A 13,344-nucleotide genomic window follows, 5' to 3' on the forward strand; every position below is an offset into this window, starting at 1 on the left:
GTCTGTAATTATCTTTTTTTGTAGTATCTTTGTCTGGTTTTGGTATCAGGGTGATGGTGGTCTCATAGAATGAGTTTGGGAGTGTTCCTCCCTCTGCCATATTTTGGAAGAGTTTGAGAAGGATGGGTGTTAGCTTTTCTCTAAATGTTTGATAGAATTCACCTGTGAAGCCATCTGGTCCTGGACTTTTGTTTGCTGGAAGACTTTTAATCACAGATTCAATTTCATTACTTGTGATTGGTCTGTTCTTATTTTCTATTTCTTCCTGGTTCATTCTTGGAAGGTTATACCTTTCTAAGAATTTGTCCATTTCTTCCAGATTGTCCATTTTATTGGCATAGAGTTCCTTGTAGTAGTCTCTTAGGATTCTTTGTATTTCTGTGGTGTCTGTTGTAACTTCTTTTTCATTTCTAATTTTATTGATTTGAGTCCTCTCCCTCTTTTTCTTGATGAGTCTGGCTAAAGGTTTATCAATTTTGTTTATCTTCTTAAAGAACCAGCTTTTACTTTTACTGATCTTTGCTATTGTCTTCTTTGTTTCTATTTCATTTATCTCTGCTCTGATCTTTATGATTTCTTTCCTTCTGCTAACTTTGGGTTTTGTTTGTTCTTCTTTCTCTAGTTCCTTTAGGTCTAAAGTTAGGTTGTTTATTTGAGATGTTTCTTGTTTCTTGAGGTAGGCTTCTATAGCTATAAACTTCCCTCTTAGTACTGCTTTTGCTGCATCCCACAGGTTTTGGATCATCATGTTTTCATTGTCATTTGTCTCTAGGTATTTTTTGATTTCCTCTTTGATTTATTCAGTGATTTCTTGGTTATTTAGTAACATATTGTTTAGCCTCCATGTGTTTGTGCTTTTATGTTTTTTTCCCTGTAATTGATTTCTAATCTCATAGTGTTGTGGTCAGAAAAGATGCCTTATACGATTTCAGTTTTCTTAAATTTACTGAGGCTTGATTTGTGACCCAAGGTGTGATCTATCCTGGAGAATGTTCCATGCGCACTTGAGAAGAAAGTGTAATCTGCTGTTTCTGGATGGAATGTCCTATAAATCTCAGTTAAATCTATCTGGTCTATTGTGTCATTTAAAGCTTGTGTTTCCTTATTAATTTTCTGTTTGGATGATCTGCCCATTGGTGTCAGTGAGGTGTTAAAGTCCCCCACTATTTTTGTGTTACTTTCGATATCCTCTTTTATAGCTGTTAGCAGTTACCTTATGTATTGAGGTGCTCCTGTGTTGGGTGCATATATATTTACAATTGTTATATCTTCTTCTTGGATTGATCCCTTGATCATTATGTAGTGGCCTTCTTTGTCTCTTGTAACATTCCTTATTTTAAAGTCCATTTTATCCGATATGAGTATTGCTACTCCAGCTTTCTTTAGATTTCCATTTGCATGGAATGTCTTTTTCCATCCCCTCACTTTCAGTCTGTATGTGTCCCTCGGTCTGAAGTGGGTCTGTTGTAAACAGCCTATGTATGGGTCTTGTTTTTGTATGTATTCAGTGAGCCTGTGTCTTTTGGTTGGAGCATTTAATCCATTCATGTTTTAGGTAATTATTGATATGTATGTTCCTATGACCATTTTCTTAATTGTTTTGGGTTTGTCTTGTAGGTCCTTCTCTTGTGTTTCCCACTTAGAGAAATTCCTTTAGCATTTGTTGTAGTGCTGGTTTTGTGGTGCTGAATTCTCTTAGCTTTTGCTTGTCTGTAAAGCTTTTGATTTCTCCATTGAATCTGAATGAGATCCTTGCCGGGTAGAGTAATCTTGGTTGTAGGTTCTCCCCTTTCATCACTTTAAATATGTCATGCCACTCCCTTCTGGCTTGTAGAGTTTCTGCTGAGAAATCAGCTGTTAACCTTTTAGGAGTTCCCTTGTATGTTGTCTTTTTTCCCTTGCTGCTTTCAAGAATTTTTTTTTGTCTTTAATTTTTGCCAATTTGATTACTGTGTGTCTCGGCATGTTTCTCCTTGGGTTTATCCTGTATGGGACTTTCTGCACTTCCTGGACTTGGGTGACTATTTCCTTTCCCATGTTAGGGCAGTTTTCAACTATAATCTCTTCAGATATTTTCTCGGGTCGTTTCTCTCTCTCTTCTCCTTCTGGGACCTCTATAATTTGAATGTTGTTGCGTTCAGTGCTGTCCCAGAGTTCTCTTAGGCTGTCTTCATTTCTTTTCATTCTTTTTTCTTTATTCTGTTCTGCAGCCGTGGACTCCAAGAGTGGAGTCTTTGTTTTCCACAGTCCTGTCAAAGTCCTGCAATCAAATCCTGCTAGCCTTCAAAGTCTGATTCTCTAGGAATCCTCCCCCCATTGCCTGACCCCCAGGTTGGGAAGCCTGACGTGGGGCTCAGAACCTTCACTCCATTGGGTGGACTTCTGTGGCATAAGTGTTCTCCAGTCTGTGCGTCACCCACCCAGCAGTTATGGGATTTGATTTTACTGTGATTGCACCTCTCCTCCCGTCTCATTGCAGCTTCTCCTCTGTCTTTGGATGTGGGTATCACCATGATCAGCCTCACTGGTTCTTTCCCCCTCCGTGTCTAGTTTACTGGTGAGTCTGTCAAAGGCATTCTTCCTTTCTATTAAAGTGTTGTTGATTTCTGGAAATTCTTTTTGATTCTTTGTTACAATGTTCATCTCTCTGTTTACATTACTCATCTGTTCTTGCATGTTGTCAACTTTTTCCATCACAGCCCTTACCGTGTCAATCATATTTGTCTTAATTTCCTGGTCTGAAAATTCCAAAATCTCTGCCGTATCAGATTATGATTCTGATGCTTGCTTTGTTTCTTTAGATTGTTTTTTTCTTGCCTTGTAATTTTTTGTTGAAAGCTAGACATGAGATTATTAAAAATAGAAACTGAAGCAAGTAGGTCTTTAGTGTGAGGTTTTATGTGTATCTGACCAGGAGCTCAGCTGTTTACTGTTTGCTATAGCTGTAGGTATCAGAGGCTTCAGTTTTTTCTAGTGTCCCTGTTTCTCTACCCTGTTGTATTTGAGTTTCCCTAGAAATTCTTTCTTGAAAAGAGTCTTTGTCTTGCACAGAGCTAGAGCCCTGTTGATGTGGTGTTAAGGTGTTGGCGGGGGGGGGGAAGAAACATTCTATAATTTTATGATTAAATCTCAAGGTTTTTATTGGGCCAGGATTACTGTGCTGTAACCTTCAGAAGAGTTTCTTAGCCATTTTTTCCCTCCCCTATATGAGACAGGAAGGCTAGAGGGGCCTGGAGTTGGCTAATTGCTCTTTCTCCAGGCCAGACTAGGTTCTGGTAAAGTACAGTTGACCCTTGAACAACATAGGTTTGAACTGCGTGGGTCCACTTTACATGCACATTTGTTTCAATAAACACTGCAGTACTAAGTGGTCCACAGTTGGTGTAGTCCATGGAATCGTGGATACACAGGGCCAACTATAAAGTTATACGTGGATTTTTGACGGCATGTGGGGTTGGTGCCCCTATCCCCCATATTGTTTGAGGGTCAACTGTAATTTCCTTGGCATGGAGAAAGTAATGCTCAGGACTGTTTCAAAATGGTTACTTTTCTCCTTTCTCTGCTGGAAGCAGGGAAGTATTTTTCTCTGATCTCTGACCTTCACTGTGAGAACCTGGTGGGACTCCTGGAGGTAAAACTCATGAATGTGTGACTGTTTTTATTTCTCAAACTAGTCAGCACTGAGCCTTCAGCAGTTCAACCATTATAGTTTAGTGTTCCTATCAGTATTGGCTCCAGAGGTTTCTGTTCTCAGTAAGCTGTGGTTGTGGACTATTGGGGTTAGGATAAGGTAATACTGAGTCTATGCCTTCATAAATAGATGGTGAGATAAATAAATCAGTAGATAAGGGAAGGTTCATGTTTTTAGTTGGAATGCCAGGTTCTGACTGGTAAATGTGGGAGGGCTGTTGTAGTTGAAAAATCATTATATTGCAGCCAAATTCAGACAAGAATCATCAGTAGATGCCAAGGAGATGGGGAGAGGTAGGGGGAGGTGATTTAGATACAGAAAATAAAACAGAGAAGAACTACGAAAACAACTAGAAAAAGTTAATAAAATGGCAATAAGTACATACCTATCAATAATTACTTTAAATGTCAGTGGACTAAATGCTCCACTCAAAAGACATAGGGGCAGCTGATTGGATAAAAAAACAAGAACCTTCTGTATGCTGCCTACAAGAGACTCACTTCAGAGCTAAAGACATACACAAACTGAAAACAAAGGGATGGAAAAAGATATTTCATGCAAATGGAAACTGGGCGGAAGACCTGAATAGACATTTTTCCAAAGAAGACATACAGATAGCTAACAGACCCGTGAAAAGATGTTCAGCATCGCTAATTATTAGAGAAATGCAAATCAGAACAATGAGATATCACCTCACAACTGTTAGAATGGCTATCATCGAAACGTCTACAAATAACAAATGTTGGAGAGGATGTGGAGAAAAGGAAACCCTTGTACACTGTTGGTGGGAATGTAAATCAGTGCAGCCAGTATGGAAAACAGTGTGGAGGTTCCTCAGAAAAACTAGAAATAGGACTACCATATGATCCAGCAATTCCACTCCTGGTATGCATATAGAAAAAAATGAGAACACTAATTTGAAAAGATACATGCACCCCAGTGTTCATAGCAACACTGTTTACAGTAGTTAACCCAAGTGTCCATCAACAGACGATTGGCTTAAGAAGATGTGGTATGTACACACACACACACACACACACACACACACACACACACACGAATATTACTCAGCCATAAAAAAGAATGAAATTCTGCCATTTGCAGCAAGCTGGATGGACCTAGAAAATATTATGCTTAGTCAGACAAAAACAAATACTGTATGATATCACTTATATGTAGAATCTAAAAAATAAAATGAATGTATATAGCAAAACAGAAACAGACTCAGAGGTATAGAAAACAAGCCAGTGGTTACCAGCTGGGGAGAGGCAAGATAGGGGTAGGGGATTAAGAGATACAAACTATAAAATAACAACAAGGAGATATTATACAGCACAGTAAATTATAGCCATTATTTTGTAATAACTTAATGGAGTGTAATATGTAAAAATACTCAATTACTATGCTGTACACCTGAAACTAATATAATATTGTAAGTCAACTATACTTCAACAAAAGAAAAAATAAGGAAATACTAACAAAAAATGGGAGTAAGTCACAAGGACACAGGAGCCAGCTTAAGGGGCTCCTGCTAACCATATCAATTTGAAGATCATTGGCTCCCATGTCCTTATGACTTGCCCCCGTTTTTATTTTAAGCATTTTCTTACTTTCTGGTATAACTAGACGATCCAGGCTGATCTCGTGCTCCAGCACTGATATCAGCAATTACTCTGAAGATCCCTTGAGGAAAAATATTTTTTTTAATTTTCAAACACAAATTAAGTATAGAGAAATTAAAACAAATCCATCATTTCAACAATTATGAACATTCTTCTATTCTTGATTCTTTTTAAAAATCAGGACAGTATTTAACCCCAAAGACAGAAGGATGGAAGAAATTGAGAAAAATGAAAATCCATGTTGAGATAGAAATTTCATGTCCAGTGAGTTCCGAGCACGCTGCGAGGTCTTCTACTTCCCATTTAGCATTTGAGGGAATAAGTGGAGATAAACATTTTCAGGGCACCTCATTGTTCTATTTGATCTTCCTCTTCTGGACAAGCGCCAGTTAACAGACCCAAATGGCCTGGTCACATTAAGCAACTTCCATTCCCACTTTTTGTAAATTTCCACTTCCCTGACTCTGCTTAAGCCCCTTGATGTTCTCCTCGCTCCCTGAAAACGCCCCTCCACCTCTGCACAAATAGAAGCTGAGTTCAGTTCATGCCAGATCCCCTTCCCTAGTACAACAGTTACTGAATAGCATCTATCCTTACCACTTGAACTAGTGTCTGGCTTTCTTTATCTTTGTTACGTTGCACAGCTTTGGACAAAATCGTGCCCCATCTCTGCCGTTTTTCTGTATGTAGACCTTTTATGTATCCGTCCATTTTTTCCATCACAGCAAAAGGGCTCTGACTGTTCTACAAATCTCAAAAGGCTAAAAGGGAACTTCTCGTTTCTACCTCTTTGTGGAGTTTTAGCCTAGAATGTGGAAGGGATTAAAGACCACAATAAAGTCTTGAAGAAGTGGGTGGAGATAGAGGAAAATTAACTTCAGTCTGTAACAGACTGGTTGAGTGCTGTCCCAGACTGGAAAGCCGCTGGGATAATACTGACACTAGGATCATAAATCTCCCGTATCTGCAGTTGCTTCTGCTGTCTGGCAGGAAGGTCTGTCTTCTCTCCCCTCACTTTGTCCCCCTATCTCAAATTCTCTTACAGTGGTGGGGAGCAGTTATAACCCTCAGAAAAGCATCACTACAGCACAGTTTTATGTAGATCTATAGATCCACTGAAGTGGTAGTATGAGAGAAATTCAGAATCAAAAGAACTCTGTGTTAAAAGCTCAGAAACCGATTCCCTTTCGTCAGTATGAACCTCCCTTCAGATCTATACCTTGTTGAAAAGAACTTACACTTGAATGACTTTTCAAGTGTATATTATACTTTCGTTTACATGTTTGTACACCAGTTTCCCTCCCCAGGGGATCCTAAAATGATTTTGGATAGATAGTTGAGGGTGAAGAAGGATCTTAGGTTAACACAGGTATAAAAGTGAACCTGTAACTAATGTTACAAACTCAGGTGAGGTATTCACCTGGGTTCTGGTAGATGGATACTTCCTTTTCCTGTATTATTCTTCCTTTTTTTAAAAAAGAAAGAGTACTAGTCATATTACAAAAGAAAAAAGACAAAAACATAATGAATTTTAAACCTACTGTCTGGTTATTTATTATTCCAGAGAGAGATGAGTGGAATCACCTGAGACAGGAATAAAGGCCGGTACCAAATGCCCCCCCCGCCCCGAGGAGTGGGGAGCGTCCAAGTGGCCAGACGGGGGAACTCAGATTTGGTTCCCTAGACTTACAAACCCTGGAGGAAAAGATGTGTTAACTGCCTTATGTTTCCCTTGTGTCTTCTTTTCTCAGAAAAACTGAGTAGTGAGCACACTACTGAGATGGAAAACATGAAATCCTTGGTTCACAGACTGTTCATAGCCTTGCATTTAGAAGAGTTTCAGAAAAAGAGAGAGCACCATCTGCTGGAGAAAATTGACCACCTGAAGGGACAGCTGCAGCCCCTCGAACAGGTTCGGAAGCGTCACCTGTTGAGTCTGTTTGTAAATAATACCCAATATTTATTGGTATTATTGCTCCATTTGAGTGTTTTTCTGAATGCTTTACATAGGCTTATCTTCTCCTTTAATCCTCACAACGAGCCTCTGAGTTTGGTATTGTTACCGTCCTCCTTCTTCAGTTGAGGAAACTAAGGCAGCAAAGGTATATAAGCTAATACGTATTAGAGCCAGAACTTGAACTCTGGTGGTCTGACTCCAGGCTGCTGTCTTAAACTCTGTGCCGTGCGTCCTTTCCATGGATTGGCCATAGTATCTTGGTAACTGAGTATAAGATGAGCTGGGATGCACTAGCTGGAGCACTACCACTGTTTGTTTTTCAGAGAATAGGCCCACGGCTCCCACTCTGCTCAGCAGAATTGCAGCTGGAAAGTTAGCAGTGGCTTCCTAACATCTGAAGTTAATCAGTGGTGGAGGAAAAAAAAAAAAAAACTTTTCTGGGGAGGAGGGGCAGGAGTCTGTTTTAATTTAAGCGAAAAATGCATTTTTTAAACCTCTGATCCCACTTGTGATTTTTAAAAATGGGTAGGTGTATGTGTATCTTTGTGTAAGAATAAAAAGTTTCTAGAGGTAGAAGAAACTTTTTTTGTTGTTGTTTTATGAAAGTATAGTTGTGTTAAATTCTGTACAGCAGTGATTTAGTTATACATACATATACACACATTCTTTTTTATATTCTTTTCCATTATGGTTTATCACAGGGTATTGAATATAGATCCCTGTGCTATATACAGTAGGACCTTGTTGTTAAGAGAAACTTTGTTTGCGGAGGGCTGTGTCGGGTCTTCATTGAGGCACGTGGGCTTCAGAGCACTTGGGCTCTGTAGTTATGGCGTGCGTGCTCTCTAGTTGAGGTGGGCTCAGTAGTTGGTGGTGCATGTGCTTAGTTGGCCCACAACATGTGGGATCTAAATTCCCCGACCTGGGATCAAACCTGCATCCCCTGCATTGGAAGGCTAATTCTTTACCCCTGGACCTCCAGGGAAGTCCCTAAAAGAAACTTTTGATAGTGATTACCTCTAAGAATACTTAGGGGATGCCAGAGAAAGGGACTTTTTTATTTGTTGGATGGTACGTTTTAATTTTTTCTTTACTTTTTAAAAAGTTGGTGATATTTACTTGTGTTAAGATTTGAAAACCTAAAAAGGTGGCCAATGGAAAGTTTTCCTCCTACTGTCCTCCCAGTACCATATCCCTGAACCTGTGAATCATTTCAGATTTTCTTTATCTATGTGCAAACAAATGCAAATATATTATTGTTCCCTTTTCTAGGAAACAGTATATGCTGTTATACACTTTTCTCACCTTTTTTCACTAACAGTAGATCCTGGAAAGATCTCCGTATTGGTACATAGAGAGCCTTCTCACCATAGCTGCATGATACCTTGATGAAAAATTGGATAATTTATGGTCTTTTACTTTTAAGAATGAACCTATGATGAATCACATGTGCAAGTGTACCTGTAGGATGAATTCCCAGAAGTGAAATTGCTGAGTCAAAGAAAATAGACATGTAATTTTTAGTTAGGTTTCAGAGGATGACTTCTGAATTTTTCATTGTATACCCTTCTATACTATTTAAATTTTTTTCCATGGGCAGGTATTGCCTTTATAATTTAAAAAATGGTTTATTAATGAACTGATTTGGAAATAAGTGATCACTCATGAATGTATATGTTTTATACATTCTATTTTTTCATAAATCAGACCTCTTTAAAGTAATACAGATGTGCATTACTTTACTTTTCTTCCTTTTCTGCTTTTTTTTTTTAAGTTGGTGCACTGTAAACTGAACTAACAGTCGCTTTTTTTCCCCTCAGATGAAAGCGAGAATTGAAGCTCACTCAGAAGTCAAAACCAACGGCCTTCTGTGGGCTGGATTAGCATTGCTGTCCATTCAGGGCGGGGCAATGGCCTGGCTCACTTGGTGGGTGTACTCCTGGGATATCATGGAGCCAGTTACATACTTCATCACATTTTCAAATTCCATGGTCTTTTTTGCATACTTTTTAGTCACTCGACAGGTGAGTAGTTTGTTAAGAAAATGGTAAGTTATAACATCTTTTATAAAAAATTTCTTATCCAAGTCATGAGCAATAAAACCTTTTTAGCTATTGAATTACTGCTATCTGGGTTTTTATCAGCTGTTAAATTTTGTTGTTTGCCAGAGGATGGAGATTTGTATATACCCTAGAGAAACTGTGTATAACCTCTATAGAGAAATAAATAGTACAACTTAACAAATTCCTCCGTTGAGATAAACACATCAAATTTGTGTACCCTGTATCCTGTTTATAAATAAAATTGAATTTGTATTGCAAACCACCCAGTAACTTTAGCTTATCTCGCGATTATTTTGCCAAAAATCTGCATTTTCCTGTTTCTCTTTTCTTTCCCTGTATGTGTGATTTCTCTGCCCAGCTTGCTTGCTTTTGAAAGGAGCAGCTGATCTCAAATGAGACTAAATGTGTTACTTGTGTTGCCTTCTGCTTGCTCTGATGGCCACGGCACGTATTTTACTCATCTGCCTTCCTTTGCTTTGTTGTTGCTAAGGCACGTTTCTTGCAGAGGTATTATGTTCATTTAAAGCATGTTCGGTTCTGGTTTTTTGTCTTTTTTTTTTTTCAGGATTATACTTACTCAGCTGTTAAGAGTAGGCAGTTTCTTCACTTCTTCCACAAGAAATCAAAGCAACAGCATTTTGATGTGGTGCAGTACAACAAGTTAAAAGAAGATCTTGCTAAGGTACCTTATTGCAAATACCACATCTTATAGCTGGTCTTGTTTGGGAGCCAGAATTCAGTGTCAGGGAAATACAATCGGTGGCTCATCCTCGTGGGTTAAATCTTGGTCCTGCACAGGCTTCTCTGCATTGTGGTTTTGTTCAGTGAAATAGCTGACATGTCCTGATACTAATTTCCTACAGTTTTATTCTTGTCATCTGTATTCTACATTGGCATAGCTTTACATGTATATGGAAAATGTCTTAAGTGACTTTGAGATAGTAAAATAACAGTATTCAATAGAAATCTATCTCCAAGTGAATATGTGTTTTTAAAGAACAAAGTCCAATATCAAGCTCAATTGCAGATTCTGTAACTATGAAGAACTAAAAGAAAGGAGAATTTTAGGAAGATGAGCACTCTGATAAACAATTTTATTAAGCTCTCGAAAGGTTTTTACAAGTTTCTTCTCCTTAAAAACAGAATCAAGGGCTTCCCTGGTGGTGCAGTGGTTGAGGGTCCGCCTGCCGATGCAGGGGACACGGGTTCGTGTCCCAGTCTGGGAAGATCCCACATGCCGCAGAGCAGCTGGGCCCGTGAGCCATGGCCGCTGGGCCTGCGCGTCCGGAGCCTGTGCTCCGCAGCGGGAGAGGCCACAACAGTGAGAGGCCCACGTACCGCAAAAAAAAAACCAAAAAAAAAAACAAACAAAAAAAAACAGAATCAATATGCTATTCCTCCTTTCATCATTTCCTTCTTTCAGATGCGAAAACAGAGGTTATACACGGTTAGAAAGTGGGGAAAGCAAGGTATGAAGCTCAGTTTGGATCCTGTGCTCTGGGGCTCTTCCATATAATCTGTTTCCTAGGCAGCTTTTACCTCTGGCCTCCCAGTGGGCTCATTAGCTTTTTAAATTTTTCTTAGTAATTTTATAAGAAAAAAGTTTTGGTAGAAATACCTTCTACTGCTCAATGCATGATCATTTAATAGCCAGTAATCATCCTGTCTTTTGTTACCCGTAACTTCTAAACTACCCATCCCTGAAATTTAAAAAAAGGAAGGATGTAACAAGAATTTGTAGTCCAAAACTTGGAGATAAAGAGCCTTTAAAAAATATGTTTAAATTCCATATAATCATTACTTAGGAAAAATATAATGATCTTTTTTTTTTTTTTTAATTTAGTGGATACTTTTGCATTTAAATGATCCAATCCGTGAAAGCTAAGGAATGTTCTTTCAACTAGTTTATAGCACCGGGCATTGAGGATTTAGAGTAGCAAACTGTAAAGTTTTTTTTTTTTTTTTTTTAAGGTAATAAAGTTGAGGGAAAAAAGGGAAACTGATAGGTCAGAGTAGTGGGTTTTTTTTGTTTGATTTTTTATAACGGCAAAAACCACTGTAAAGGGGGAAACTAGCATTACAAGAACTATAAGGATGAACGAGAAACTCTAAACTCACCTTTTACAAAAGGATCCACATAAATTGAAATATTGTAGGCAGTTTCCACTCATAGTTTAGATCTATATATTGACCTAAGGAGACGTTACTTGTGAACAGTAATCTGATACGTTCCTGATCTTCTCTGATCAGTGCCTCTTCTTCTTCCCATGGACAGGCTACTGAAGCCCTGAGACAGGTGCGCCACTCTATCTGCGATGCAAGTAGAGGAATTCGATGAAAAGAAGTAACCTTACATTTTTAAATGTCAGTGAATTTTTCCATTATGTGTTCATTTTGCAACTTAGCAACTGGAACTTTTGTCCCATAGTTCATTTGAATTTGACTGTTTCAATCTCTTGTTAATAAAAAAAAAATGCTTGCAAAACACAGGTATTCTTTGATGTTCTCATTTGAGATTTTCAGTTTGTGGATTCTCACGGCTTGTTGAGGTTTACTGCTGGAAGGAGCTTGGATGCGTCCGTCAGAATCAAAGCTGCTGCTACTACAGTTCAGCATTTAAGAAGCTTTGTCAGCCTGTCCTGTGTCATTCCCGTGCGGAGGTGAAACGGTCAGTGTTCTTGGCTTCACTTTGATTCGTAGGCTTCATTTAGAATCATCTGGTCATTAATTGCTTTTTAAATTCACAGTAGTTGCAAGATTTTTATCATTAAATATACTTAAAATTATTATAAAATGTCATTTGAAATGTTTCATCGTAACTAATATTTACTTAGATACTGTTTATCATTTGTTGTCACGTACTGTTCTGGGCACTTCACATATATATTATTTGTAATCCTATAATCCTAGGAGGTAGCTGTTTTTAATCCCAATTTAATAATAAGGAAACAGGTTCAGAGAGGTTAATTTGCCCAAGTGCACACAGCTAGAAAAGATTTTTTTTAATTAATTAATTTATTTATTTTTGGCTGCGTTGGGTCTTCATTGCTGTGCGCGGGTTTCCTCTAGTTGGGGTGAGCGGGGACTACTCTTCATTGCGGTGCGCGGGCTTCTCATTGTGGTGGCTTCCCTTGTTGCGGAGCATGGGCTCTAAGTGCACAGGCTTCAGTAGTTGTGGCTCACGGGCTCTAGAGCGCAGCAGGCTCAGTAGTTGTGGTGCACGGGCTTAGTTGCTCCGCGGCATGTGGGATCTTCCCCGGACCAGGGATCGAACCCGTGTCCCCTGCATTGGCAGGCGGACTCCCAACCACTGTGCCACCAGGGAAATCCCTAGAAAAGATTTAAGCATCTACTCATAGTAGATCATAAATCTTTATAAATGTACAACTAATGGTATTTAATCCAACATCCAGGATGTCACCTTTTACATGTTTGACTATGGGACAGAAAGGGTAATGATGACACCCTGATATTAAGAGATTTGCTTAAAAAAATACCAGTGTTTTCAGGGTATATCTTTCAACCTAATCAGATTCAAACTTCCTACACCTTAAGTAGAGCAACACACTGTGATCACCTGCTGGTTTGTATCAGTATCTCTGAAACCTGGAGATGCTGAATTAGCAGTATATTAGTGTGTTTTATTAACAAGCTAAGAATATGCACTAATGTCTTTATAATGAATTTCACCAGGTTAAGTATTATGACAAATTCTTAGGACATGTTCTGCGTTTGAGAAACTCTATTCCCAGCAAGACAAGACTGTCAATATAATGAAAGAACAGGGAGTGGTGTTTGCTTTATTCACTGATGCATCCATCCCAAGAATACCTGGCTCCTATGAGGTACCCAAGAGAGACAGGTTTAAGGTCTGTGGAAATTTCATGTATAGTGCTGGGGAAAAGCTGAGACTAGGAAAGTAGAAAGGATGGCTTCTGAATTCTCAAACTGTCTAAAGGAAAACCTGGGGAAAAGGGGTAGACAAGAGCCTGTTTTTGTATATAAAGTTTT

General features: G+C 38.8%; 1 protein-coding gene across 1 annotated transcript in view; it reads left to right on the forward strand.

The window, feature by feature from the left end:
- Nucleotides 1-11,822, forward strand: part of MCUB (mitochondrial calcium uniporter dominant negative subunit beta) — a 91,263-nt gene extending 79,441 nt beyond the window's left edge. Inside the window, 5 exon segments of the mRNA XM_060012880.1 lie at nt 7,065-7,225; nt 9,091-9,294; nt 9,899-10,015; nt 11,609-11,646; nt 11,648-11,822. Coding sequence (XP_059868863.1) covers nt 7,065-7,225; nt 9,091-9,294; nt 9,899-10,015; nt 11,609-11,646; nt 11,648-11,681 — 554 coding nt within the window. The 3' untranslated portion in view covers nt 11,682-11,822.
- The last annotated feature ends 1,522 nt before the right edge of the window (nt 11,823-13,344 follow it).

This window comes from Delphinus delphis, chromosome 5, assembly GCF_949987515.2.
Source record: "Delphinus delphis chromosome 5, mDelDel1.2, whole genome shotgun sequence".
NCBI lineage: Eukaryota > Metazoa > Chordata > Mammalia > Artiodactyla > Delphinidae > Delphinus > Delphinus delphis.